The sequence below is a fragment of the Candoia aspera genome, chromosome 1 (genome assembly GCF_035149785.1).
Source record: "Candoia aspera isolate rCanAsp1 chromosome 1, rCanAsp1.hap2, whole genome shotgun sequence".
In the NCBI taxonomy this organism is placed as follows: domain Eukaryota; kingdom Metazoa; phylum Chordata; class Lepidosauria; order Squamata; family Boidae; genus Candoia; species Candoia aspera.
Genome location: NC_086153.1, coordinates 279,191,881 through 279,217,043, shown reverse-complemented (window position 1 = coordinate 279,217,043; position 25,163 = coordinate 279,191,881). Strand labels below are relative to the sequence as shown.

Genomic DNA, 25,163 nt, shown 5'->3' with positions numbered 1-25,163 from the left:
AAGAACCACGTGCAATACAATTATATTTGTAAATAACAGACATTTTTTTAAATATCCAGAGATCAGAATAAACGGAAGACACTGAAGTGGATACATAAGACATAAGATCTAAACACATAACTATATTAAATAGCAAATTAATACAATAGTACAACTCAAATAACTTGAATTATTTTACATTAGCTGTCCTTTTTAAATCAGAGCTTGGAGTTCTTATGTGTATGTTTCCTTTTACGAGACAATGAAGGCAATTTTATGAAGATGACTGAGATAATTGAACCTGTTTCTTCCGTTCAACCACCTTGTGCAAAACACCCAAGATAGTGTTTGCATTATTCTGGACATTATAGTTAGTCAGATTTAACAGCTTGTTAAAATCTTCCTCCTGCAGTGACACCTGTCTTGTAGAATACGGAGAAAAGACACTTGAGACATCAACATTGCCCTGTGGCATTTGAGCTGCACTACGTTCTATGCCTGCAGAAGGAAAAAAAAAGAAGATATTAAGTCCTCCAACTGATTATATATAAAAATATGACATAAGACTGAAGGCTTATCTTGCAATGCGCTCCTGTATTGACCAACCTAATGCCAATTGGAAACCCATGGGAAGGACATAACAACAATCCTGCCCTTACATTCCTGTTCCCTAAGAAGGATCAAGTATTAATGGGACTTTCTAGCCCCATTGTCCATATATTGATCTAATCACTTTTTAAAGTTATTCAGTTTAGTAGTCATCACTAGAGTCTGGTTCATACATCACTCTAAGTCACTGTTTGCTTAATAATGTTTGTACTGCAAGCCAGGATTTATAGTCCACAATTACCTAGGTTCATACAATATATTAAGCAAAAACCAAAGAAAGCAGACTATGGTTTAGTGTAATGTATGAACCCAGTCTTACAGTATGTACTGATAGAGACAGCAGAAAAAACTGGACACAAAGTGGACTGAGGATGAAGAATGCCAGTGCCCTAATTGTTCTAATTACTGCTTTGAATAGCCCTTTGAATTAGAATGTATAACTAAACAGAGACAGTTGATAAGAAAGCCCTTACAAATACACAATTTGCCCTTTTGTTAAAACAGAAGACATAAAAAAAGAAGGTTTTAGACTCCCTGTGCCCAAGCTTTAAATCTACAGGCAGGGAGGAAGATAAAGGGTGAGTTATGGAATTTGGGAGTAAGTGTATTTGAGATTAGGGCTTCTTTGACCAGAAAGTAGTGACCCCAGCTCATTTGCATTTTAAAATTTACACCCCTAGGTGGAGATTTTTGGAAAACACACTACATGCTGGGGGATTATTATGGGTTAGTATGTTATATGAGTAGCTTCTGCACAGATGCTAGAGAAGTAACTAATTATAAGCTTCAATGACTAGATGGCATTTGTGATAACAGCTTTAAAGGTGTTATCTTGCTTGGCTCGAGGCTTTTTCCCTGCCTTAAAGGGGAAGCCCCCCTTTCCTTGTAGATCTACAAATAAACGGGTTTTGTTGTTGAATTCCCTGATCCTGTGTGATAATTGGGCTACATCATGCCGGATTTAACAATACCGCCCCCCCCCCATTTTGGGGACAACAGTACTGAGACAGGTTAACTGTGTGCTGTCCTTTCATATGTTCTGAATCTTCTACCATTCTGCTTAATTAGATGAGCCAGGTTCTAGTACTTCCAAACATTAAAAAAGATCTATTTGCTTTCTCCACACAATACATGGTTTTATATAATATTTTTTCTCATTTTCCTTTTTTCCTGACTAAAAAACTCAACTGCAATAACTTCTCCTGACAGGAGCTCTTTCAGTCCTTTGATCAATGAGTTTCTCCTGGATCAGGCAGCATCTAAACATGTGTAAGACAAATATCTACCAGAAATGTATTTACTTCTGTTTTGTACTATTAACTCACCAGGTGCAATATATCTTTGGAAGGTGTCATTCACTAGTGGGAAATAAAGCAGGATGGGTGCTTCAGGATTGTTTGCCTCTTCAAATACATAGCATTCTTTTAAACTTTTCTTTTCTTCATCATTTAGCAGAATCTTGGGGAATGGGATTCCTTGCGCTGAGAAATATGTGAAGGCCTGTTCCAGAGGCTAGAAAGCACAATAACAGCCAATGTTTGCAAGGGCAAAAAGGAATCCAACCAGGACTTTTTAATACAGATTATTAATTTGAAATCATAATGTAATAAGCATCAAAGTGGAACAGTAAATCTCAGAATGGAAACAGTCTTGAAAAGCCTTACTTCCTTTCTTTATGCTGGCTAATATTAGTTAGTAATAATTAGTTATTATCAGCTCTGAAGTTAAAGTCGGCCAGATTCTGATATTCAGCAACATTAGGAATATTTACCAAGCTTGCAAGGGAACGCTAATACTTTAGAAAACAGAAACCTAATTTCAAATGGTCTAGGTGGAAATAGGCTGAAAATACAACAGAATCAAAGTTAATAGCAATTTAATCTGGGAAAGAAAAACACAGGCTTGCAAGTACAGGATGCGGAATATCTGGCTTGAAAAAAAAAGGTGCGAAACAGATTTCAATTGATTGCAACCTGTTTCTGGTATTGTGTGTGGTTCACAGCATCACAATTTCAGAACAATTTAGAAAAACTGATCAAGAAGCAAAGACTGGCAGCAAGGATGATTTTGGAGGACTGAAAACTAAAGGTTATAAGAAACTGAGGGAACAGGATATGTTCAGCCTTGAGAAAAGATGAATGCGGCAATATGATAACACTTTTCAAATATCTGATAGTGTCACACCAAAGGACACCTGTTCTCTATTAGGGATGCTGTCAGCAAAGCAGCATGCCCTGCAGGGATATTCCTGTACTATGCCTTTCTTTTATGTGCCTGAATTGGAATACTGCTGTGGGGCAGGGCTTGTGTAGTAATAACACTACATGTGCTCAGACTCCCCAGAACCACATCAGGTTAGACTCCCCAGAACCACATCAGGTTTTTTGCTTGTTAGCAAAAAACAGGCCATTCAGCTTAGCCAGCTTGTTTTCTGCTAGTAATTGCCAATTAGTGGGTAAGTGGACTAGTCACAACCTGTGCAACTGGATTTTTTTTCTTTTGCCAGCAAGAAATAATTAAAGCACCATTTAAAAAAAAAAAAGGTTGCTCCCCTTTGCCTAGATTTTTTTCTAAATGTTATAGGAATCGAGTTATGTCCATTAACTTCACTGGCTACACTGTGGACATCCCCACTATTGTCCTAGAATGCACAAGATGGAATGATGGTCTTAAGTTACAGCAAGGTAGTTTCCAGAAGGTTGTTCAGAAAACATCTTAATGGTAAGATCCTGGGATGTCCACACAATATGGTAACAAAAAGATGGAGTTCCTATTTGTTCATCACAGGTCCCTGATACCTTCAGTTGTGTCTCTCAATGGGGTGGCACTGCCCCTGAAGGAGCAGGTTGGTGACTTGGGAGTCTTCCTTGACTCAAAGCTACTGCTGGATGGGCAGTAGTGGTCATGGCCAGGAGGCCTTTGCCCAGCGTACCAGTGCAGCCTTATCTGGTATAGGAGGATCTTACAATGGTGACTTGTGACCTCTACATGGATCTGCCTTGAAGACAGAGAAGTTTCAATGAATCCAGAATGCAGTGGCCTGGCTCTTGACAGGTACTTGCCAACATGAGCACATTACACCCATGTCCCAGGCCCTGCACTGGTTTCCTATTAGTTTCTATGTACAATTCAAAGTACTGATTTTGACTTCCATGACTATGTCCTCCACCCAATGCGGTGCTCCCCAGGAAATCTATTATTAGCTCCCCATTCCTGGGAGATTAAGGGGATTAAGGCCTGAAAATGTTTTTTGTATCAGTGCTGATGCTATGGAGCTTCCTGCCACCCCACATCCAATCAGCTCCTATGTTGTTATGCTTTGGGAAAGTATTCAGAACAGAATTGCTTAAAGGGGCCTTTGGGTTACAGATGTCACCTTCTATTTTTATTGCTTTTTAATTGGTTCTTCTTTATTTTATCCATGCTTCAATTACCACTTGTTATGGAAAATTACTTATATCATGGACATGATATTGTTTTATTGTTAAGACCGTAACTGATATTGTTTTATTGTTAAGACTGTAACCGATTGAGAGTTTCTCAAGTGCAATAGGTAAAAAATTGAGTAAATATTGGCTTTTAGGTATGATATTGGGTAACTGGATTGTGTTTAGAAGTATGATGTTATAGATTAGCCAATAAAATTATTTTTATACAATACGAAGAATTATTATTTTATTACAAATGACATCAGTATCATCTCTTCTAACCTTGGTTTGTGATCCTCCAGTATAATTGAAATGCAGAATGACATCCACTTTTCTCTCTGGTCTGAGAAGTGGAGGGCAACTAGTATCAAAGAAGAAGGCTGTATCTACAAGTTCCAGATGTTCTGTAGGATCTTTCAGTTGATTAGGGGATTCATCAAGCACTGTATCTATAACATACATTTCAAAAGTAAAATCAATCCCCATGGGCCATCACCAGACATTTTTTAAGGTGAAGACAAATGCTCACAGACTTCCTTCTTGTCAATGCCCATCCCAACATGGATCTATCTGCTAAATACACAGTTCATTCTCATCAGGATCCATGGCCAAATTCTTTTAATCTCCTGACCCAATATAGAGAACAGCTCCTAGGCTATAGATGAGTAGATGGAAAGAGTCTTTCTCATATTGCGGGGAGCAAGTTGACCATAATTCCCATGCATTCCATTCTAAGGACCAATCTATCTTCTAAACCATACAACAGGTACTGTAGAGTAGAGAGTCCCAGATTCAGTTATCTAGTGATCTTATATAATAATAGTAACACATTTTTAAATGAGAAAAATGCAATCAACTAGACAATTGTAGATTTTTAACAATACATAAAAGCAACTGAATGCTGTTGCAATACCTTTCCATTTAGTAAATTGTTGATGCTGCACATATTCATCATGCATTTGGAGCCCTTTTAAAAAATTGTGATACTTGGACACTGCTGGACGATCTGTTAAAATATCCCGTAGTGCATTAGAAAGACCTCCTGCAGGAGTGAACATGCGAGTTGGCATCTCATGGGGTCTCTCCGGTAAATCAGGCACTTCGTCTAAATACAAACAAAAGAAGTAAACTTCATTTAAATAATGAATAGGAGTCTTGTATTAGAATGGTGCAGTTCAGATCATACTCAAAGATGAGCAACTGAGTGGTGGCATGAATGGGTTTGTCCTTCTCTCACACATCTATACGCTGCTTTAGAAAACATCAAGTATGAGTTTAAATTTCAGTAGGCCTACAGATAAAAGCCTAGGTGGCACAATGAATTCCTGAATTTCGGTATTTATGACACAATGGCTTAAAAACCAGATTCTCTCCAGATGGTTTGCTTTACAGTTTCTGGAATCCCTTATCATTGGCAATGTTTGCTGGAACTGATAAATATAAATTTTACATTTATATGTGCTCTTGAAATTTTTCACCCATGCATGAATATTTACTGAGCAGATACTCTTCAGGACTATGAAGGCTTGAGGAGGCTTCATAAAAGAACTGAGTAGCTTTGTGAACCAGACTGAAGCCATGATGTTGAACTTGTGAGGCATAAAAAAGCAAATGGTATCTTTATATTGCAAAGATAATGATGAGTAACATTTAGAGTTTAGCTGGAGCTAGCTGCTCTGCTCTAGCTTTAGCTAAACTAGCTGGAGAAGGCGAACCTCAAGGAACAAGGTGTAGAAAAGGTATTCTTATATAAGATATAAAAACGGCTTTGCCCGTTGGAGCACCAACAAACCGTTAGCCAAAATTAAGCTTTGCCCTCTTAACTGGTAGTATATGAGCATTTTTCTTTCAGAGAAAGAAATTACTTTTAAAAAACTGTTTAAATAATCAGATTAGTGTATAATTCCAAGATAATTCAACATATGTTGCAGGTGAAAAGAAGGGAAGATATATTACACAAATAAAGTAATATGGATATAAAATTAGGGGTAAAAAAATTAAAAGCAGGTAACACAGCAAGAAGGAAGCAAATTAAAAAAAATGTTCATAGCAATCTAAGACCTGCTTGACCATTGAAGATTTACAAAGGGGTCACCTCCTTCTTCCACAATATTATTTTAGTTTGCATAAAATAAATGTATTTTTTGCTGGGATTTAGTAGTAGTCCTGATAGTATATTATATGTAACACAAGTAATGCATTATAATTAGTGAGATCAAACTATATTTCTTCCCTCTTATGTGGTCTGAATACCTACTCCTGGGTATAAAGTTGTCTAAACTATGGGACCCAATTGTCTTTCAGTTTCTATAGGCAGGACAGTTAAATGCAATAGATGAAAAAAGTGTCAGCCAATTACATTCTGGTATCCAGGTTGTAATTTGGAACAGGTTTCATAGCTTACCAATCTCTGTGATAGTATCTTGGGTCCACCTGTTCCAGAAATCTTCTGAATTGTCTGCCGTGTGCCAGGCATCTAATAGATTCTTGGAAAATACACTACTCCACATTCCTTTGAAAGGAAGAGACCAATGAGTTGAAGTGTTTTCCTTTTGAAACTTTATTTTGTTGTTGGGACAGGAACATAAACAGTGTTCTGTACATGAACAGTTCTGTACATAGAACAGGTAGTTTTGGGAAGTCCATGTCTGCACTGAAACATGCATGTTTTATATTAGGTCTGGGCATAGATCCAGAACATGCATGATTTGGTCAGAAGGTGTTTTGGGATGGATAAAGGGAGGAAAAGGTAAGGCCACTGATTGTGATGGCAGCTTAGAGGAGCTGGGGAAAGGGAAGTACTGGAAAGACCATGGAAAAGAGTGAGTAGCCCAGTTGGGTATGCCAACTTGAATTGCGGATGTGTGACAGCAGCTCTCACATGCCTCTTCCAACCTCCTTTCCCTACCTCAGCTGCCACCCCTAAAGTCAAACACTACATATCCAACCTGCCTTCCTCTCCCCTCCTGGATACTGTAGATTGTGCTTGTATTCAATTGAGACAGCAGCATGTGTTAGCAGCTAAGGGGAATAGGAACAGGAAGGAACTATGGAGATTGGCAAACAGGTCAGCCAACAAACCATGCATAGATGGCTACCCGCACCAAAAGACTTCTATGAAATTTTGTTCTCTGCATCACAGCATGACATAGGAGCCTCTCAAAAATACAGAGACAGAACTGAATCTGTATTCTAACCACAGCTATCTTCAAAGTATTTATATTTTATATTTTCCAGTTGCTTCTCTTAGAACAGCTAATGACAAATAATGAAGTGCTACCCTACTATTTTAATTTCACTGAAAATATCTTCACATTCTGGTGACAGACAGACAGACAGAGATAGATAGAGCCAATTTCTTCTTCCATTTTACATAATGCTGTATGATGGTAGAGCTTTGGGTTCTCTGAACAACGCTCCACAGTCAGGAGGCCCAAGCTACTCCAAGAAAATACTAGGTGTATTCAGCTGAGAATCTGGCTGCAAAGTGAGTCCAGTTCTAGTGAAAACCCCATAGTAATCTAATACTCACTGCAGTGTGAGTAGATATACCATTGGTATCTTCAACAAGGGAAAATCCCTCCCTTTCCACTTGAGGTAGAAAAAGGTCACCTTGCATAAAACAGATCCTTGATTCTGGGAGTTTCTTCATCATGTGCCCCATGAAAAACTCGCTTCCAAAATGTTCAGCAGGAACAAAGGCTCCATATTTCGGAAATCCTACTTCATAAGGTGTGAATTCTACCCACTCTGTAAGGAAGGTCACCAACAACACATTTAGTATCATACCTTCACTATGCAGAAAAGGAGATGCTTTCTTAGGCGAAACTGCTAAAAGAAATTATGTTCAAGGAATTATATGTCTTTTCAGTGTTGACTGGCCTGATCTCAATAATGCATGAAAATCAACAATGATCTGGCATTTCAATAATTTCCAAATCCATTGTTAGTTCTTACACCTGAAGTAAATGAAGGAAGGCAGCTTTAAGTATGCATATAAACATGTCAGAGGGTGCATTACAATATTTATTTAGCATTATCTACATTACAAAGTGTTAAAAAACAGTTATACACTATTTAGAAAAGATAAACCTACATTTTGTGCTTTTTGCCCATCTTTTTGCCCAGATATGCTTTTTATCATCTCTGGCATATGTAACAGGGATGGATATATACATACACAAACATACACAAATATGCATATACAAACCTAGTCTCTAAACCTTGATATATATAGTATTTCCAGACTGAGATTTTGAGAAGTTGTCAAAGAGAGAATAAAAACCTAAGAATCGAGCTCCTTTAGATCTCCAAGAAAATCTTTGTTGTTCTGGATCTGAGAAATTGTTTGTAGCAGGCAGCTCATACCAACAAAGTACTAACAGAATCCAAAAGTTTTCTTTCGCAATGCTACCATATAGGGGAAGTGTGACACGAAGAGGCTAACAAGGCCCCAAAATAAGCTAGTGACCTTGCACTTTAGCTGGGATTGGATCCCTCTTTTATATAAATACTGATTATCATAGTATGAATGGCTTCTTTTTAAGATTGACATTGAGGTGCTGTATGAATAAGGATAAAAAGTCCTCAACTTGTGGTGACTTTGTGGATATATCCATGGGGTGTTTGGGCACAATACTGAAGTGAGCTGCCGTTGCCTTCCTCCTGCATGTTTTTTTTCAACTTCCCAATCTAGCCTATAGTCCTAGGCTTTCCTCATGCACTCCCATCCGAAGATTGACCAGGTCCAACCCTACTTAGCTTTTCTGGAGATTGACTAAGGGTTACTACCTGTTTTGACCATATAGGTTGCAACTGTTGTAGGTTAAAATGTTTGTATATGAAAGCCATCAATAAAGGACGCACCTCTAAAATCTTTTGTGGTGATGTTGTCTTTCACGTTGAGTGCCAGGTAGATTGGCAGGGGGTTCTGACCTTTGTTCACTGCCCGTCGTTGCTCTGAGAGTTTATGATTATTATTCTGTATTTTTGTGAGAAAAATAATAATATACATGCATTATAGTTCTGATGAATTTAAGGGAAATAGAAATTGCAGCTGATTTGTTCCCCTAGGCCTCACATCCATATTCAACAAAGCAGCTGAGGATCACATTACAGTTTAAACACCAGGCATATTATTTTTCACAAAACATAGTAAAATGAATATGAAGGAAGGATAAAGACAATGGAATATTGGGGAGGGGGGAGTGAGATGGCAAATAACTGTGTGTCTGTGTTGGGTTAACTTCCAAAGTGTAGCAACATGGGCAAAGAAGATTAATCCCCTTTCCCTGAACACCTTATCCAGATTGGAGCCTCATGGGGCTGAATATAATCACAATCAGCAGTAGTAACCATAGCGGTGGTGATTATATTTCAGGTGTCTAGGAGGGAGGGGAGAGGTCAATTCAGTGGCTACAGCCGCCTGATTGAGGCACATAAGTAAAAGGTGTACAGTCCTGGCTGCAATCTTGACATTGAGGATCAGCCCCTGGATCCTCTAGTAGTAGGGGTAATTCAGGTTTACCATCTCTCTCATAATGTGCTGGACTACCATGCTGTGTGATCCCAGGAGCAGGGCCAGATTTAGACATGGTGAGGCCTTAAGCTATGGGATGCGGTAGAGGCTCTACTTGACAAGTGCTAACAGAGAATGAGGCTCTGTCATAATGAACTTGGCAAGAATGCCACCAAGATGCATAATAAGCCTGTGATGGGGTAGGGAAAGGCCTTCTTTGAACAGAAGGTATGAATGCATGCAGAAACAAAGTGTATCTTAATTACTTAATGAGCCATGCATGAGGGGCATAATTTATGGAGACTTTCATAGATGAAATGGGGGTCTGACTAACAAAAGCAAAATGATGCCACTGTGGCATCATTCAACAAGCCCTGTCCCTTTTGTCCATGCATTACAGTGCCATAGACATGTACAAAACCACATGTCTGTAGTTAAATGTCTGGACACTTCTATCATACTGATTTGGATGAAAGCAGGAAGATCTTGTGAGTGCTGTCCTTAATGCATATCCTAGTAACTAATTCTGCATGGGCTGGCTTTGAAAAGTATCTGAACATTTCAGATGGTTCCAAACAACAGGCCAAGTGGTAAAAGAGAGGCTGGTGGGATGGAGCTAATCAACAGATTTTATTATTTATCAATTCAAAATACTGGTTCTTTGAAAAGTATGGAACCTACAGGTATGGATCCAAGTAAAGGTATGACAGATATGGCAGTTTAACAAGAAGGCCCACCTGCTTTCTCTACTTTTCCTGGATGATGAAGACCAGACATTTACAAACACCTTGGGATCTTTGGTGAACAGATGCATGAAATTTATGGTGTTTTGTTCTCTTGCTCTGATCTCGTGAGGAGCAAGTATAATCTAACTAGGGGTGTTCAAAGATAAAGACCCCTTCAAGGTGAGCTTGACTTGCGGTCACTAAAATAAAAGGGTTGGCCCTGTTGTCTTTGCCAATATTTTTCAATTTCTCAGACTAATTTATAGCGCTGAGATTTGCAGATCTCTTGTCAAATTGCTAATCACAGCCAGCTCTACTTAGCTTCTGAGATCAGCTAAAGTTGGCTAGGTGCTGCCCCCTGCCAGGATAAAGCAAAGTAAGTAACTTTATTTTACATTATTTTGATGTGTTTATTTCTACAGAAGTTATTCATTAGGCAATATATTATTTACTACATAAATAAATACCAGAGGTGGTGACGGGGGAGTTCTGTTAATCATTATACATTGAGGACATAGTAGATAAGCACAACAAGAATTGTGCAGGAAGTTTTTACAAATCTAATTCAGGGGATTAATTCAGGGGATTAATTCAGGGATTAAGCAGGGATTAGCACCAGACAAACAATCAAGCAGAAAACAATACCCTAATCAAGGGACTACCAAGGAAAAAAACCACACCCTCACAAACACTGTATATTTAATTTTTGTTTGTATCGTGTTTGCAATTTGGTTTTAACTGATTTTATGATTGTTCACTGACCAGAGTCACTTGTTCGAGATGGGCGGCCATATAAATTGAATAAACAAACAAACACTGGGAGAGCAAGCTACCATATATAAACAGGGAGCAAACCCCACACTCACCAGCACTGATGATGTTACCTAGTTGGGTAATGAAACATTTGCAAGCAAACAACCAAGCTCAGGGAGCACCAAGGACTCCACAGTTCAATCCTGAGCTACATATTCTCTTCTATTGAAATCTAATTCATTTCAGTAGTCTACTATGGGTAATTGTTTTGATTTAGAAAGTTGTTTCAGTTCAGAGATTCATCATGTTGCCTTTGAATTTAATTTCCAAATCAAAGCTTTGCAGAGTTCTGCTAGACACAATGTTTTGGACTATTTCATTTTGTAATACGGTATTTAGAATTCATAAATTGCCCCTTTAATAGATACCCACGAAAGAGATATTTTCAAAATGTATCAGAAATGTCATCATTTTTTTTTTCATTCCCTCCCTCCCCCACCCCGACTTTTTCCCCCTGACTGCTTCTGATTTTCATTTGACTGTAGTTTCCTCCATGCTTCCTTACTCATCTTACAACAAAGACTTCTAGGAATAGCCCAATTATCTTTTTATAGCAGAGAACAAAGCTGAAAGGAGCAGCTATTGTTTTATCTATAGTATAAATCTTGCTGAACTAAATGAGAAAGCATGTTCATTAGAGGACACCATTCATCTCCCAGAAGCTGAAAAGCAGCAGAGGAACAACATAAAGGGAGAGGCAGAAAAAACCCTTTTGCATATAGATTACCCCTTCATGTAGCATGGCTTCAATCATGAGTCCCCAAAGATCTATAAAAGAAGTCTTATATCCTGCGATGGTTCGCTGACACAGCTCCTTATGGTAGGTCTTCAGACTTTCCAAGGAAAAGGCTTTCATCTTAGATTTGGCTGCTTGCTTCCGAGCTTGCATAATGATTTCCCCAAGATCTTTATTTGACCAGTTACTGTCTTCATACAAATCTGTCATGGTCCTGAAAAGACAAATAAATACAGTAGAAGTTTCATGTTTTGTATTTACTGTATTAAAGCTCGGTCTTCTCCAGCCTAAGGCCAGAGGCGGATAATTCCTGATGTATTGGGCTTGGCAATTCAACCATTATTAATTGTTTAGGTATGTTCACATACCTAAATGATTAAATAATGCAGACATAGTTTTTCCTATATGATTTTATTGCTGAAAATTCTCCAGGTTTATGATCTAGGGTGATAGCCCTGCCCTTCAATTTACTTCTGGAAAGGGGACATACAATATTTCATAACATAATAAAATGTTTACATAAATAGATTAAAAAACAGCAAAATTAATATATGCAGACACAAATAAATAAATATAATTGATCCTACCAAGATTAAAACAAAATTTTGTCTGCCTGAAATATCCTTCTAAGCAGTTTCACCAGATGGCCCCTGGTCCTAGAATTTTGAAAGGAGAAAAACTTTCTCCTTGCCATGCATGATTTTAAATATATTGCAGTCATGCCCTCCCTCAGTCATTCTTTCAAGCTACAGAGTCCCAAACATTCTGGCCATTTTTTATATGGAAGTTGTTTAGACCCACTAATCATTTAGGTTTCCCTGGCCTGCCCTTGTCCCACTGTGGTATACATTTTTTCACATGTGGCCACAACTGTGCATCACATTACAGATGCAGATGTACCAGTTTTTTAAAGGGCATTACAGTGTTGGCATTTTTATTTTCAATCCCTTTTCTAATAACTCCTAGCATGGAGATTGCCTTTTTCACAGCTACAACACACTGAGTCTTTATTTTATATTATGTCTGCAAGCTATTTTTTCTTGATTAGTTATACGGTAGATATCTCATACCCCACAATGTGTATGTGAAGTTAGGTTTGTTTTTTGTTTAGTCCAGAGTATTTTATACTTACCTGAATTGTATTTGGCCAATGAACCAGCTTAAAGGGGGTTTTTGTCTTTATTTATGGTTTTACCTTCCAGAATAGGTTAGTATTATTCACAAATGTGGATAGTTCAGTGCATAAACCAAAATAGTTTAAGAGAACATTATATACTAGTGGTTTCAACACAGATTCTTATGGGACTTTACTTCTTAGTTCCATCTATTGAGAAAATTCCTATACTTTGCTTTCTATTCTAACTAATTAACTGCCCATAAAAGGAAGAGCTGGTTATTCCACAGCTACAGTTTCCTTAACAGCCTTTGACTGTCAAAGACTTTTTTGAAAATCAAAGTATACAATGTTATCAGAGTCATCTCTGTCCATGTGCCCATACTCTCAAACAGTAGTGAAGCAAGATTTACCTTAAAAAAATTACCTTTACAGAATCCATGCTGCTTTTCTTTTAGCATGGCTTGTTCCTCTATATGCCTAGCTATTATTTATTTTTCTTTGATTATTGTGTCTATCAATTTGCCTGAAACAAATGTTATACTCATTGGTCTGTAATTTTCCAGATCCCTTTTTAAAAATAAACTACCTTCCAGTCCTCTGGCATTGAGTGGATTTGAGTAAGAAGTTACATATTCTGCTAGGTTGTCAGTAATTTCACATCTGAGTTCTTTGGGAACTCAGAGAGATGCCACCAGGATCTAGTAAATTGTTACAGTGTAGTCTCTTGAGATGTCCTAAATATCTTCTCTTTTTATCTGTTTGCTTTAGTTGTATACTTAATAGAATGCTATATATTTTACCTTCAGCTCCTGGAAGAAAGGTGGAATATAAATCTAAGTGATGAGAATGAAAGACTTATTAAGATTCCCTAGGGTCTACGCAAATGAAACAGTAAGGTAAAGGTAAAGGTTCCCATTTAGTCGTGTCTGACACTAGGGGGCGGTGCTCATCTCCGTTTCATGACCAAAGAGCCAGCATTGTCTGAAGACACTTCCATGGTCATGTGGCCGGCATGACAGTCTCGGAACACTGTTACCTTCCTGCCGAAATGGTACCTATTTATCTACTCACATTTGCATGCTTTTGAACTGCTAGGTTGGCAAGAGCTGGGGTGAGTGCGGGAGCTCATTCCGTCACATGACACTAGGGTCTCAAACTGCCAAACCTGCAACCTTCCTGTTGACAAGCCTGGAATCTTAACCACTGAGCCATCACAGATCCCCCCCAAAAAACACAGCCCCTTACCATGTGGTTCCAGATGACCCAGTTATATATGAAATACAGTCCAAAAGCTTCATTCTCTGGAGGCCCCAAAGGGTGCCGTAAAGAGCCGTTAATGCTCTTATACCAGTCCCTGTTGTTGTCACAGCAACCACTGGGACCTGTTCCATGAAAGAAAAGAACAGATCTCATGACCACGTTCTGAGGATAAAATAAAGTCCCCAAAGAATTCTGTCAAAACCTTTCAAATTAACATATTTGATGTGTCATGCGTTTTCATTGCTCAGCCTGTACTTCATCAGTTGCAGATATTGGATTGAGATATATATGGGGAAACAATTAGATGGATTAACATCAAAAAGACATCTTGCTTAAATTTAACAGGCAAAACTGTATGCAAACAGTTTTAAACAGGGGATATTAAAGGAAGACTCATGAGTTCAAAAATGCCTTATATACACAGCCAAATGCTATACACACTAAGGGAATAACACTGAAGTATAAAGATATGTGTCCATATTTCCCTTCTCACTGGTGAAGTGTAAACTTCCCAAGAACACAGCAATAAGGCTATTGTGATAATCCAAGGCATTTTGTAATGGGTATTCTTTCATGAAACCAGTGGTATTCAGCTGTGTAAATAAAATGATGTCCATACAAATTTCCATTGTTTCATAACGCTATTAAAGTTACTGCACTAGGCAGAGAACAGTTAATGGAAATTAATTTTTAATTAAGATTGAAGGAATCAACTAATTGTAAGCTGCCTTTCATGTCATGCAGGGACAGGGCCAGTTTCATAGCAAGCAATTTAATACATACTGTAGATTTTGGAGGGAATGGGGGTGATACTTGCATTGGGCTCCACTTACTTCATGGTCATTCAGGCCTTGCCCCAAAGGAAGAATACTTTTCAGAGCAGCAGCAACGACTTTCTTTCGTTTCTGCAGGAAATTCATTTCATCTGAGCACAGACCATATCCTAGGCGCACATCAAGAACTTTTGGCCTTTGAAACAACAGTCCCTGGGTCCTAAGGTACACAGGAAATCCATTTAAAATGTTGCTGTACCTTATTGGCTTAAATCTAGCAAAGACACATTTATTAATCTGTACAAGGATTAATCATACGCAACTCATTATATCAACCTATCAAGAGCCTTGGAATGAAAAAATAGCTCTATTATGAAACACGACAACCTGTTACCAAATAGAAACATCAGTGCCACTTTTGCAACAACCTGGGCAGACAATTAACCAGACATATACAAATGAACAGGGTGATTACCAGAAGCCAGCATGGATTTGTTAAAAATGGGTCATGCCAAACAAATCTTATTGTTTTCTTTGACAATGTGACTAGATTAGCAGATCAAGGGACCACTACAACCGCAATGTGGTTCTAATGTACTTCGATTTCACTAAGGCATTTGATAAAGTAGACCACAGCCTCTTTCTTGATAAACTGGAACAGTGTGGGATGGATTGTAGTCCTTAATCAGTCTATGTCCATATGGAGGGAGGTATGTAGTGGGGTACCTCAGGGTTCTGTCCTGGGACAAGTACTCTTCAACCTCTTCATATATGACTTAAATGAGGAAATAGAAGGGATGCTCATAACATTTGTAGATGATATAAAGCTGGGGGGATTGCTACAGGCTCAAGATTCAAAATAATCTCAATAGACCTGAACATTGGGCCCTATCCAACAAAATATTATTCAGTGGTGAGAAATGTAAGCTTCTGCACTTAGGAAAAAGCAGATGCGTAGGTACATGATAGACAGTACTTGCGAGAAGGATCTGGGGGTCTTGGTTGACCACAGACTGAGCCAGCAATGTGCCACAATTGCCAAAAGAGCCAATGCAGTTTTGAGCTGCATCAAGAGAAGTATAGTGTCAAGGTTATGGAAAGTGATAGTACCACTTTATGCTGCACTGGTCAGACCACCCGTGGAATACTATGTCCAGTTCTGGTAGCCACAATACAGAAAAGATGCTATGGAACTAGAAAGAGTCCTGAGAAGAGCAACAAGCATGATAACTTTAATTGTGTACACCACCCAGAGTCACAAGCAAGTGAGATAGGCAGCCATATATAGTAAATTAAATTAAATTAAATTAAATTAAATTAAATTAAATTAAATTAAATTAAATTAAATTAAATTAAATTAAATTAAATTAAATTAAATTAAATTATTAAATGGTTTGAAAGCTAAATCCTACAAAGAATGGTTGAAGGTATGTTTAGCCTAAAGAAGAGAAGTCTAAGGGGAAACTTGTTACCAGTCTTCCAATACATGGTGGGATGTCACCAGGAAGATGTGGATTTATTCTCCAGAGCGCCTAAGGGTAAGACAAGAACCAATGACTGGAAGCCTTACAGGAGAGATGGGTGGCTGGAAGCTTTACAGTAAGAGATCCAAACTTGAAATAAGGAGGAATTTCCTGGTTATGACTGCTATTAAGTAATGGAACAACCTATCTCCTGAAGTTGTGGGTGCTCCATCACTGGAGGTTTTCAAGAAAAGATTGGACAGCAATTTGTCCAGGATGGTATGAGGATTCCTGTGCTAGGCAAGGGGTGGACTAGAAGACCTCCAAGATATCCCCAACCCTATGATTCTATGATTCAATCAAGTTTTGTAACACTGGTTGGATGTATCTATTTTTTTTTCTTTGTTCCAATGCATCATGGCTCTTTGAAATCTTTGCCCCAGATCCTGCCAAAATGTAGGCATTAGTTATCTCCAAATATATAATTTGAAAGGGTATGGGGATAGCAGGTCCCCTCAAATACTTGCAGCTATCCTTTCTTCCTTAGTTTTCCACCACAGAATATTTGCATTTAATGCAATATTTGCATTTGCATTGCATTTGCATTGAATATTTCCATTTAAATTAACTCTTGCTATCTTAAATATGGTCTGTGCCCATTCTTTGGCACCCGTAGACTCATTCTACTGGAACAGTCCCTCGCTGTTGCTGTTTGGTTGCCTTGCTCCTACTCATTGCTTTGCTTGAAATATTAGCACATTAGCATCTTCTAGATTGGAAATGCCGATTGTATAATGGAGTGCAATGTTGCTCCTCCCCCTCCACCATCCTAAAACATTGTCACTAGGACCATAAATCACAGAACAATACAGAGCCAGAGTTTCCTACAAGTGAGGAAAACCTGTTTTGCAACAATGAATATTGCTCTGGAGCAGAAGTGCTTCACTGCCTCATGTTTGCAAGGCAGCCTGCATTGTTCCTAGATGGGACACCTTGCTTGCCCTACCTCTTGGGCATCAGGACCTCCTGACAGAAAAAAAACCCATATTTTTTGATTCAAGACACAAAATGAAAGTCTACTACTGTGCTCCCAAGATGAACCAAACCAGAAATGTATTCCTTTGATCTTATTTTATTATTATTATTTTTATAGGCAGGAGAAGGAGCTCAGTCTTGAAGATTTAGTCTGAAGTGAGAGGCAAGACATGGCAGTCAGTTTGTGGCCATAACCAATTGCTTGTCAGCTCTCTTAGCCAAAAAGTAAATGTGCTGACTGGCAGTCTCAACAAATAACCTTATTCCATTTCCACAGTGTTCCAATGTTGAAAGGATCTAGAAGGGTCAATACAGTGGGGAACAACTAAAATAAGAAGGGTTGGGGAACAGGAAAACTGATTGCTCATTTTTCTTGAGTCAGGGAACCATGGTATATAGTATTATTAATTATTAAGTATAATTAATTAATGATAATAGTATTATTATCAGAATTATATCCTGCATTTTCTCCAGTAGCTCAAGGCAGCATACACAGCAACACCTTCTCCAATTTCTCCCAGAGCTACAACTCTGTGGGCTACTTTGATCTGAGAAAGAGTGACTGGCCTTAAGTCACCCAATGAGCTTCCATGGAGAGCTCCAGTCCTCCCAGTCCTGGGGTAACACCTTAACCACTTAACAAGAATCCCTTTCTTTTCTTGTGGGAACAGCCTCCATTTCACTCTGGTATCTTCTCTGCATTTCTAGGAGCAGAATTATTCCTTCTTTTCTTAACCTGTTTGACTGCCTCTCTGTCTAGACAGATCCTTTTCCTCAAGGCTGAGTGCATTAAGAGAAAAATGTGGTGACAGAGAATTATTTCAAACATACAGTAACAAATTGCTTCTACTCAACCTTCTGTGGCACAGTGTATCTACAAGCATCGTTGATAGAGTGCTCATCTCAGGCTGATACTATATTCAAATACATCAGAAGCTAAAGTGAGTGCTCCAATTAACTTTTTCTAACAGACCAAGGGAAAACCCGCAAATGGGAGAGCGTGGATTTTGTTCGTCATGTCTGCAGAATGCCTAGGATTTTACAAATGTGCATGTGCAATTCTAGAGAGTATGAGAAATAAGGTATTAATGATGTGAACAGTAGGATGAAATACTTGACTACTATGCAATCTCACTATTCAGAAGGAATTTTTTTTTTCCCCAATGGGATTTGCTTCCAGGTAATTGTATATACAATTCTGCCCTTATTCTGGAAAGGTTGCTTCATAATATGAAGATGAAGTATTAGTCTATGATAATTAGGAACAGGTGTACTAGCAATATTCAGAACTGAAATACGAATTTATCTGCATAACAAGTTCAGACAGGAAATCAGCTACATGTTACACTATACTCTAACTGCATCACGCCAGTAGAAAGAAAACAAACTTACTTGCAAATATCTTTGATGGTACAATTACAGAAAAAGTACAATTTTACAGATGCCTGCTGAGAAGAAATACCCAGTGTATTCCCAGGGAACTCTTTATAAGACTGCAACTCTGATTTTTTTTTTTTAGGAAATTAAGAAATCTGAATTCACAGATACTTTTTATTGTTGTATTGGAATAAAGGGGTTGTCCACAGAGGTGTTAAAAAGTCAGTATGGCAGCCAGGACCATGCAGTCAAAGCCCTGCCCCTTTTCTAATGTGTCACATGATGCATTTAAAAAAAGGGATGAGGTTTATTTGTATGGTCATGGCTTCATGACTTTCTTGACTCCTGCTGTTCACTCTTCTGGGCAATCATGTTGTCAACTGGTCACATTTACCCTTCATATTAAAATCATATTAGGTTGATACTACATAAAAGCAAGAAATATTAGGACCAAAAGAATTAGTATGTGTGACATTGTAGCTCAGGGTTAATAAATGTCTCCTTACCAATCCTTTGCCTTTACGCTCAAATCAAATATTTTGTCCTAAAAAAAAAATCAGGAATAAAGCAGGTGGTTAAATGCTAGAGGATATTTATGTTTTCATTTCTTTCCATTTCAGAACACATTTTACTTCCTCAATAATCGATACCTTTGTGGCTCAGTAAGAGTTTCAGTGTGCAAAGGATTAAGAATGAGCAATTGGCATCATCCTAAAGCATTGCAAAATGGGAGCTTTCTCTCAGCATTGGATAGATTAACTCTCACATCTGTTTCACCAGATCTAAGTTTTAAAATAAAGAATTAAAGAACCAATCACATTTGCCAGATATAAATTGATGTAGACGATAGAAAAGCCATCTAGCAAGACCTTGGGTAGTCATAGTTTCATAACTATACGGTAGGTCTTTATTTGTTTCTTTTTAAAGATTTCCTTTATTTAAATTAAGGAGATGAAACAGACAGAAACCAGGGATTTATTTCAGGACTGTCTAGTGATCAAAAAGATCTCTTGAACCTAATTGTAAGGCAATAAGTAATGCTGAGCTGAAACAATAATTTATGGAGTAAAGTTCGTAATATCTGAAACTCTTTAATCAATGACATCCCCCCTCCCCTTTGGTGCTGCATAATGCTACAAATCCTAGCATACTCCAGGCTATAGCTAAATGTTAGATCGAACAACAGGAATGACAAGGAAGAATAAAATAATTTTTTTTCTTATATGGATGACAGTACAAGTTAGAAGCCACAATAATATCATGTGCATTATGATATAATCACAGGTGTGAAGTCACTGGCCCTCTTTTCCCACCCACCCCCCTTAATACCCATGACTTCATATTACCCCTTTGAGCTGAAAATATCTTTGCATATTTTTGTTCTAAAAAAGGCAACAGCTGATTCTCACCGGAGCTATCGTCACTTTCTCATTTATCGGAAGTGAGTTCAGGGGAACAGTTACTGATTCATTCCTTTCTCTGGAAACCTGCATACAAAATAAGTAAGTAAATCTCACTAGGAGAAAGTCTGACAAAACAATTTACTGGGGCTAGAATAGATGTGGTAGATCATGAAGGAATATTGGATGCCCAGGAAGTGGGATGATCACAGGTCATCTGACCACTAATTCTCTTTGAGCTGTTTAAGCAGGGACCTCAGCTACTCTGGCCTTGTTCTGACTCTCAGAGGCACTCTAGACTGACCACCCCAGCTCTGATCCCTGAAGGCTGCTCTTTGATGGCTGTCCATTGCTCAGCCCAAGTGTTTGTTCCCTCTCCCATCAATCCAATATATAACAAATGCAGAGCGGTAGGCGGCAGCATTGCAACCGAAACTCTCCCCATGACCTGGGTTCAATCCGAGTGGAAGCTGGATTCTCTCTGGGTAGCCGGCTCAGGTCGATTCAGCCTTCCACCCTTCCAGGTCGGTAAAATGAGCACCCAGCTTGCTGGGGAAGGTGACGACTGGGGAAGGCAATGGCAAACCACCCCGCTCTATAGTCTGCCAAGAAAATGTTGCGAAAGCGGCATCCCCCCAAAGGGTCAGACATGACTTGGTGCTTGCACAGGGGACCTTTCACCTTTCACAAGGCATTTCCACCCAACCCCCAAAGTCACATTTGCTCTGTCCTACAAGCATTCTCATCACGGATGCCAAGAAATTGACCAATGTGCCCTCCCTCCAATGAGGCTGTATAAAAATTGATGCTCCAACTACTACCCAACTCCCACCTCACTGATGCCATGTCAAGTTTGTTATATGGGGTGGAGCAACAATAAGCGCTGTGTGTTAAAGAGACCAACCTGTCCCCTAAATCCAGCAGGCAGCATTGGGGAACAGTAGCAAGGCACATGAGTTTATTTACAAATTTTCCCCTACAGCAGCAGTTAAGCCAGAAGCTAATTGGCTCAGCTGCTGGAGACCTCCTCTAGACCAACACTGCCATGGAGATGCAACGATGCAGTACCATTCTTAGATAGACACTGGCTATGTGCACAGAGACATGCAACTTACTGCACAGAACTGCCTTCTTGGAAGTTCAATGTCAAGGTCTGATTGGATGTATTTGATATAGTGAAATTTAGCAGGAGAAGCAGGACAAAGCCAGTTACGTAAAGTGAGATTTTGAGCTTCTTCATGGGATCCACCCACTGAAAGAGTAAATTTTCTTTCTAAATAAAAGGCAAAACAAGATTGAGATTAATTGATTAATAATCCTATGAACATATGCACAAATATTGGAAACACCATTTAGATTCTTAGATTAATGAAAATGTTATTGATCCAACTAGGCTGCCTATCATGAAAGAAAGAAGGGGAAGACATTTTTGTAAATTCCCCCTTTCATCTCCAGCCCTTTTTGCCACATTCCATACGATTTTGAAGAGCATTCAACTCTTTTCAGGAAGTGCAGAAATTAACAAGAACCAGGGAAATTCACCCCTCCCCACTTCTTTCTATGAGTAGAACTTCATTCCCTCATCACTAGATTCAACCCATAAATCAGACTCAGATTCTCCTTCTATGTGGATTCCAGCGTCACATCTTAGGAGTCCCTTTAGAATATGAAGGATATCAAACCATGAAAAATGGTTTTGAAAGGGTTTCCCTTCAAAAGAAACCTAACAGCATGCAGCAAACCAAATCTAGGAACTGAAAAAAGTGATGAATCATCAATGAATTAGTAACCATCTACACAATTAGCCACTGTCTTAAATAGAGTAAGATGACATTTATGGAAGCTGACCATTCCTTTAGAGTCCCCCCAGCCACCCAGGTGTTGAAGAATATTGCTCTGGTATTGAGGTGACAATCAATTGCCAAGAGTAAGGAGATGCCATGTGATCCTTTACCTCAGGCATCTAATTTTCATAGGCCATCCCAGATTCCCCCATTTTGTTTCCATGCCAGATTAGAATATGCAAGGAAGCTGTAACCCTGAAAAGGTAAGATGGGTATTACCCCTGTGTTGGGTAACAGAGTTCAACAGAGTTCAACAGAGCTCTGAGGTGCAACAAGAATTTTTTTTCCCCCTCAAAACATGAATTATTCAGAATGTTTGTTATATCAGGATACAATGAAATAACAGTGCACATTGTAATTACTTGGCAGTACTCATCAAAAGGGGTATTAAATTTCACTGGATGTTACATCCTTTACTGCATTTTCATGAGGGAGGGTGTGATGAAAAGGAGACAGAAATACAGATAGATCAGAACTTTTTCTATAGATTTCACAAAACCTGCACAACCATATGCAAGACCCCACCATGGGGAGTTATAGCTGACCCAGTTTTGCTAAATACTGGACACTATAAATACAAACACAAAAGTGTCTGTGAAGCTTGGGATAGGCCACTTAATAGGCTTGAAGTTATCTCGTATGTCTCTGATGGATTTCATGGGTGAGCTATGAATCTCACTTTAGATTTCTAAATCTCACCTGTACCATAAATTCAGTAGATGTCCTTAGGAGGGCCCTCTCTGTCTACTAATAGGAATAACAATACTGGCTTTCATTTCAAAGTTGTAGTGACAATTTCACTATTTAAATGGACATGATCTATAGTATTTGCAACTGTTATATAAATGCAGTATACATTTTTTTAAATGTCATTGTTTTTTAAAATCCAAATAAACCAATTTTAATAAAGCTGTCCCATTGTAGCAATGGATAAAAATTCATTGATGCATGTACTGGTACCTATTTGTGTTATAGGATTTTTGAAGGTGTATGAAGGATTGTAGTGGGAAAAATAATTGCCCTTTTTCTGATCCCACTGGATGTTCCATCAGCAAAAAAAAATAATTCTAGATTTAATCTCATCAGATGTCTTACAGAGGCCTGTAAAAAAATAACATTTCAAATTAAATTGGAAAGGGGGAGTCTAAAATAAATTGCAGAAATGATTAATTTCTGCATTAACTATGTGTTCAGATCTACAGTTACCCAAAATGCTTTGAATAATAGGGCCAAAATTGAGTTTGTCAGCACTTTATAATAAAAATCAGAATCCCTCTTTCCTAGGGTTTGTGTATGCTTTTCCCCCACTCAGTCCAAATTAATTTTGAATTTTGCTTAGAGAAGATGTACTATTGTCAAGATGACAGTTTTCTGGAATGTCCACTTCACACAATTAACATTTATGTATTTATGTATTTATTTATTTACCATGTTTATATGGCTGCCCATCTCACAAAAAATGACTCTAGGTTGCATACAACAAAGTTATAAAACAGTGAACATATAAAAAACAGTCATGATTTAAAAAAATTAAAAATCACAAGGCATAAGAGAGAATAGATATTAACAGCAATAAATAATTTTTGAATATTCCATGAGTTCATAGCAGTTCAGTACTGATTGGGAAGGGGAACAGCTTGCAGAGAGGAAGACAAAATACCAATACATTCTTCATACATAATCTAAAAATCAAAAGTTGTAATTTACCTGGTAAATCCCTTCTCGTTCTTCCCCCATTCACTTGAACGTCCAAACAGGCAACTTCACGAGACTGTATTGGATTTTTTTAAAAAAATGCAATAATAAAAAATGTGATATTGGGCAAAGTTATGTTTTCATGCTTCCATCCTATGATTCTATTATGCAGAATAGCGTGAGATTTAAATGGTGCACAAAACATCAGGCCCTAAACACTGGATTTATTTTCTGTGCTAACAATATGCACAAATGAAGCATATGAAGGAATAATCAAGCATGGTGCTCTTAATTTATGGAAATGTTTTCCCTTTCTACTCTGTAGTCAACTCCCATTTGTGTTTCCAAACTGCAGGATATTTATTATTTATTTATTTATTATTCAGTCTTGGCTTTTCTAAGTTGAGAATTTAAATTTACAAGTATTTGAGTAAATCCTCCCCCATTAGTAAGTAGCCCTGAGTAGGCATGAAATGCTAGTAGAGCCACCATTGTTTCTCCTTACCCCAGGCCAAGAAACTTTGGGAACAAGTACTACAACATCTAAAAGTATCTCCAGCTCATTTGCTTGTTTTCTGTCTCCCAAGGCACCTGCACATCTTGCTGACAATGGAGATGCCTGGATTTTATACTTTCAGAAATGGGGGGAGGGGGGAGAGGTCAACTTGTAGTTTGCTTTTCAATTATCTATTTTAATCCACTCAATTACTGAATTTCTTTCATCATTCTAGGGCAATTTGAATCATTTCAGTATTCAAGAGAGCCTAATTTATATGCCCAGCATGTATCTTCACATTCCAGTCGGACTGTAACTAAATGCTTGATTCATCTTATATTTTGTTTGGTTTTTTGTTTTTTTTTACTCTCATGTGCCTACTTTGCTCCCCACCCCTTTCTTTTTACTGTTTACCATTTTGCTTGATAAATTTGGAGAAGTACAAATTTACCTACTAGTTCTAGTTCAGCTAATCACACTATATTAATACAGATTTTAGGGGGGGGGGTTCGTAGTGACACAGTTATCTTTATATTGTTGCCATTGTTGTTATTTGCATCTTTCCTCCTAAACACAAGATCTTATAGCCAGCAGTAATGGCAACACATTGCTCAAGTTTCCAGCTAGGGATTGTTGATTGAGCAATGGAAAGAAATGCTCATCTGGTACAATTTCCTGTCCTATTTAAGTCTTAGAACAGATTTATAAGTATAATAATTTATTATTATAATGTATAAGTGCATGCAATAAGCTGAGTGGCAAAGCTTGAGCTGAGTGTAATTTCTTGATATCTGTCTCCATAACAATATCAAAAAAGAGTGCAGTACAAATATTTGCTGCTTTGTAGCATGCAGATTGGGGAAGATCTGGTGGTATATAGAAGCTTGCACTGAAA

General features: G+C 38.2%; 1 protein-coding gene across 1 annotated transcript in view; it reads right to left on the bottom strand.

The window, feature by feature from the left end:
- Positions 1-253: 253 nt before the first annotated feature.
- Positions 254-25,163, bottom strand: part of LOC134507582 (cytosolic phospholipase A2 epsilon-like) — a 51,512-nt gene continuing 26,602 nt past the window's right edge. The window contains exons 7-20 of the mRNA XM_063318357.1: positions 23,785-23,848; positions 21,352-21,506; positions 20,243-20,320; positions 19,340-19,377; positions 15,019-15,178; positions 14,171-14,307; positions 11,800-12,022; positions 8,883-8,997; positions 7,629-7,766; positions 6,421-6,528; positions 4,930-5,121; positions 4,299-4,465; positions 1,914-2,100; positions 254-477 (exon numbers count right to left, since the gene is read on the bottom strand). Coding sequence (XP_063174427.1) covers positions 254-477; positions 1,914-2,100; positions 4,299-4,465; positions 4,930-5,121; positions 6,421-6,528; positions 7,629-7,766; positions 8,883-8,997; positions 11,800-12,022; positions 14,171-14,307; positions 15,019-15,178; positions 19,340-19,377; positions 20,243-20,320; positions 21,352-21,506; positions 23,785-23,848 — 1,986 coding nt within the window. The remainder of the gene's footprint in view (positions 478-1,913; positions 2,101-4,298; positions 4,466-4,929; positions 5,122-6,420; positions 6,529-7,628; positions 7,767-8,882; positions 8,998-11,799; positions 12,023-14,170; positions 14,308-15,018; positions 15,179-19,339; positions 19,378-20,242; positions 20,321-21,351; positions 21,507-23,784; positions 23,849-25,163) is intronic.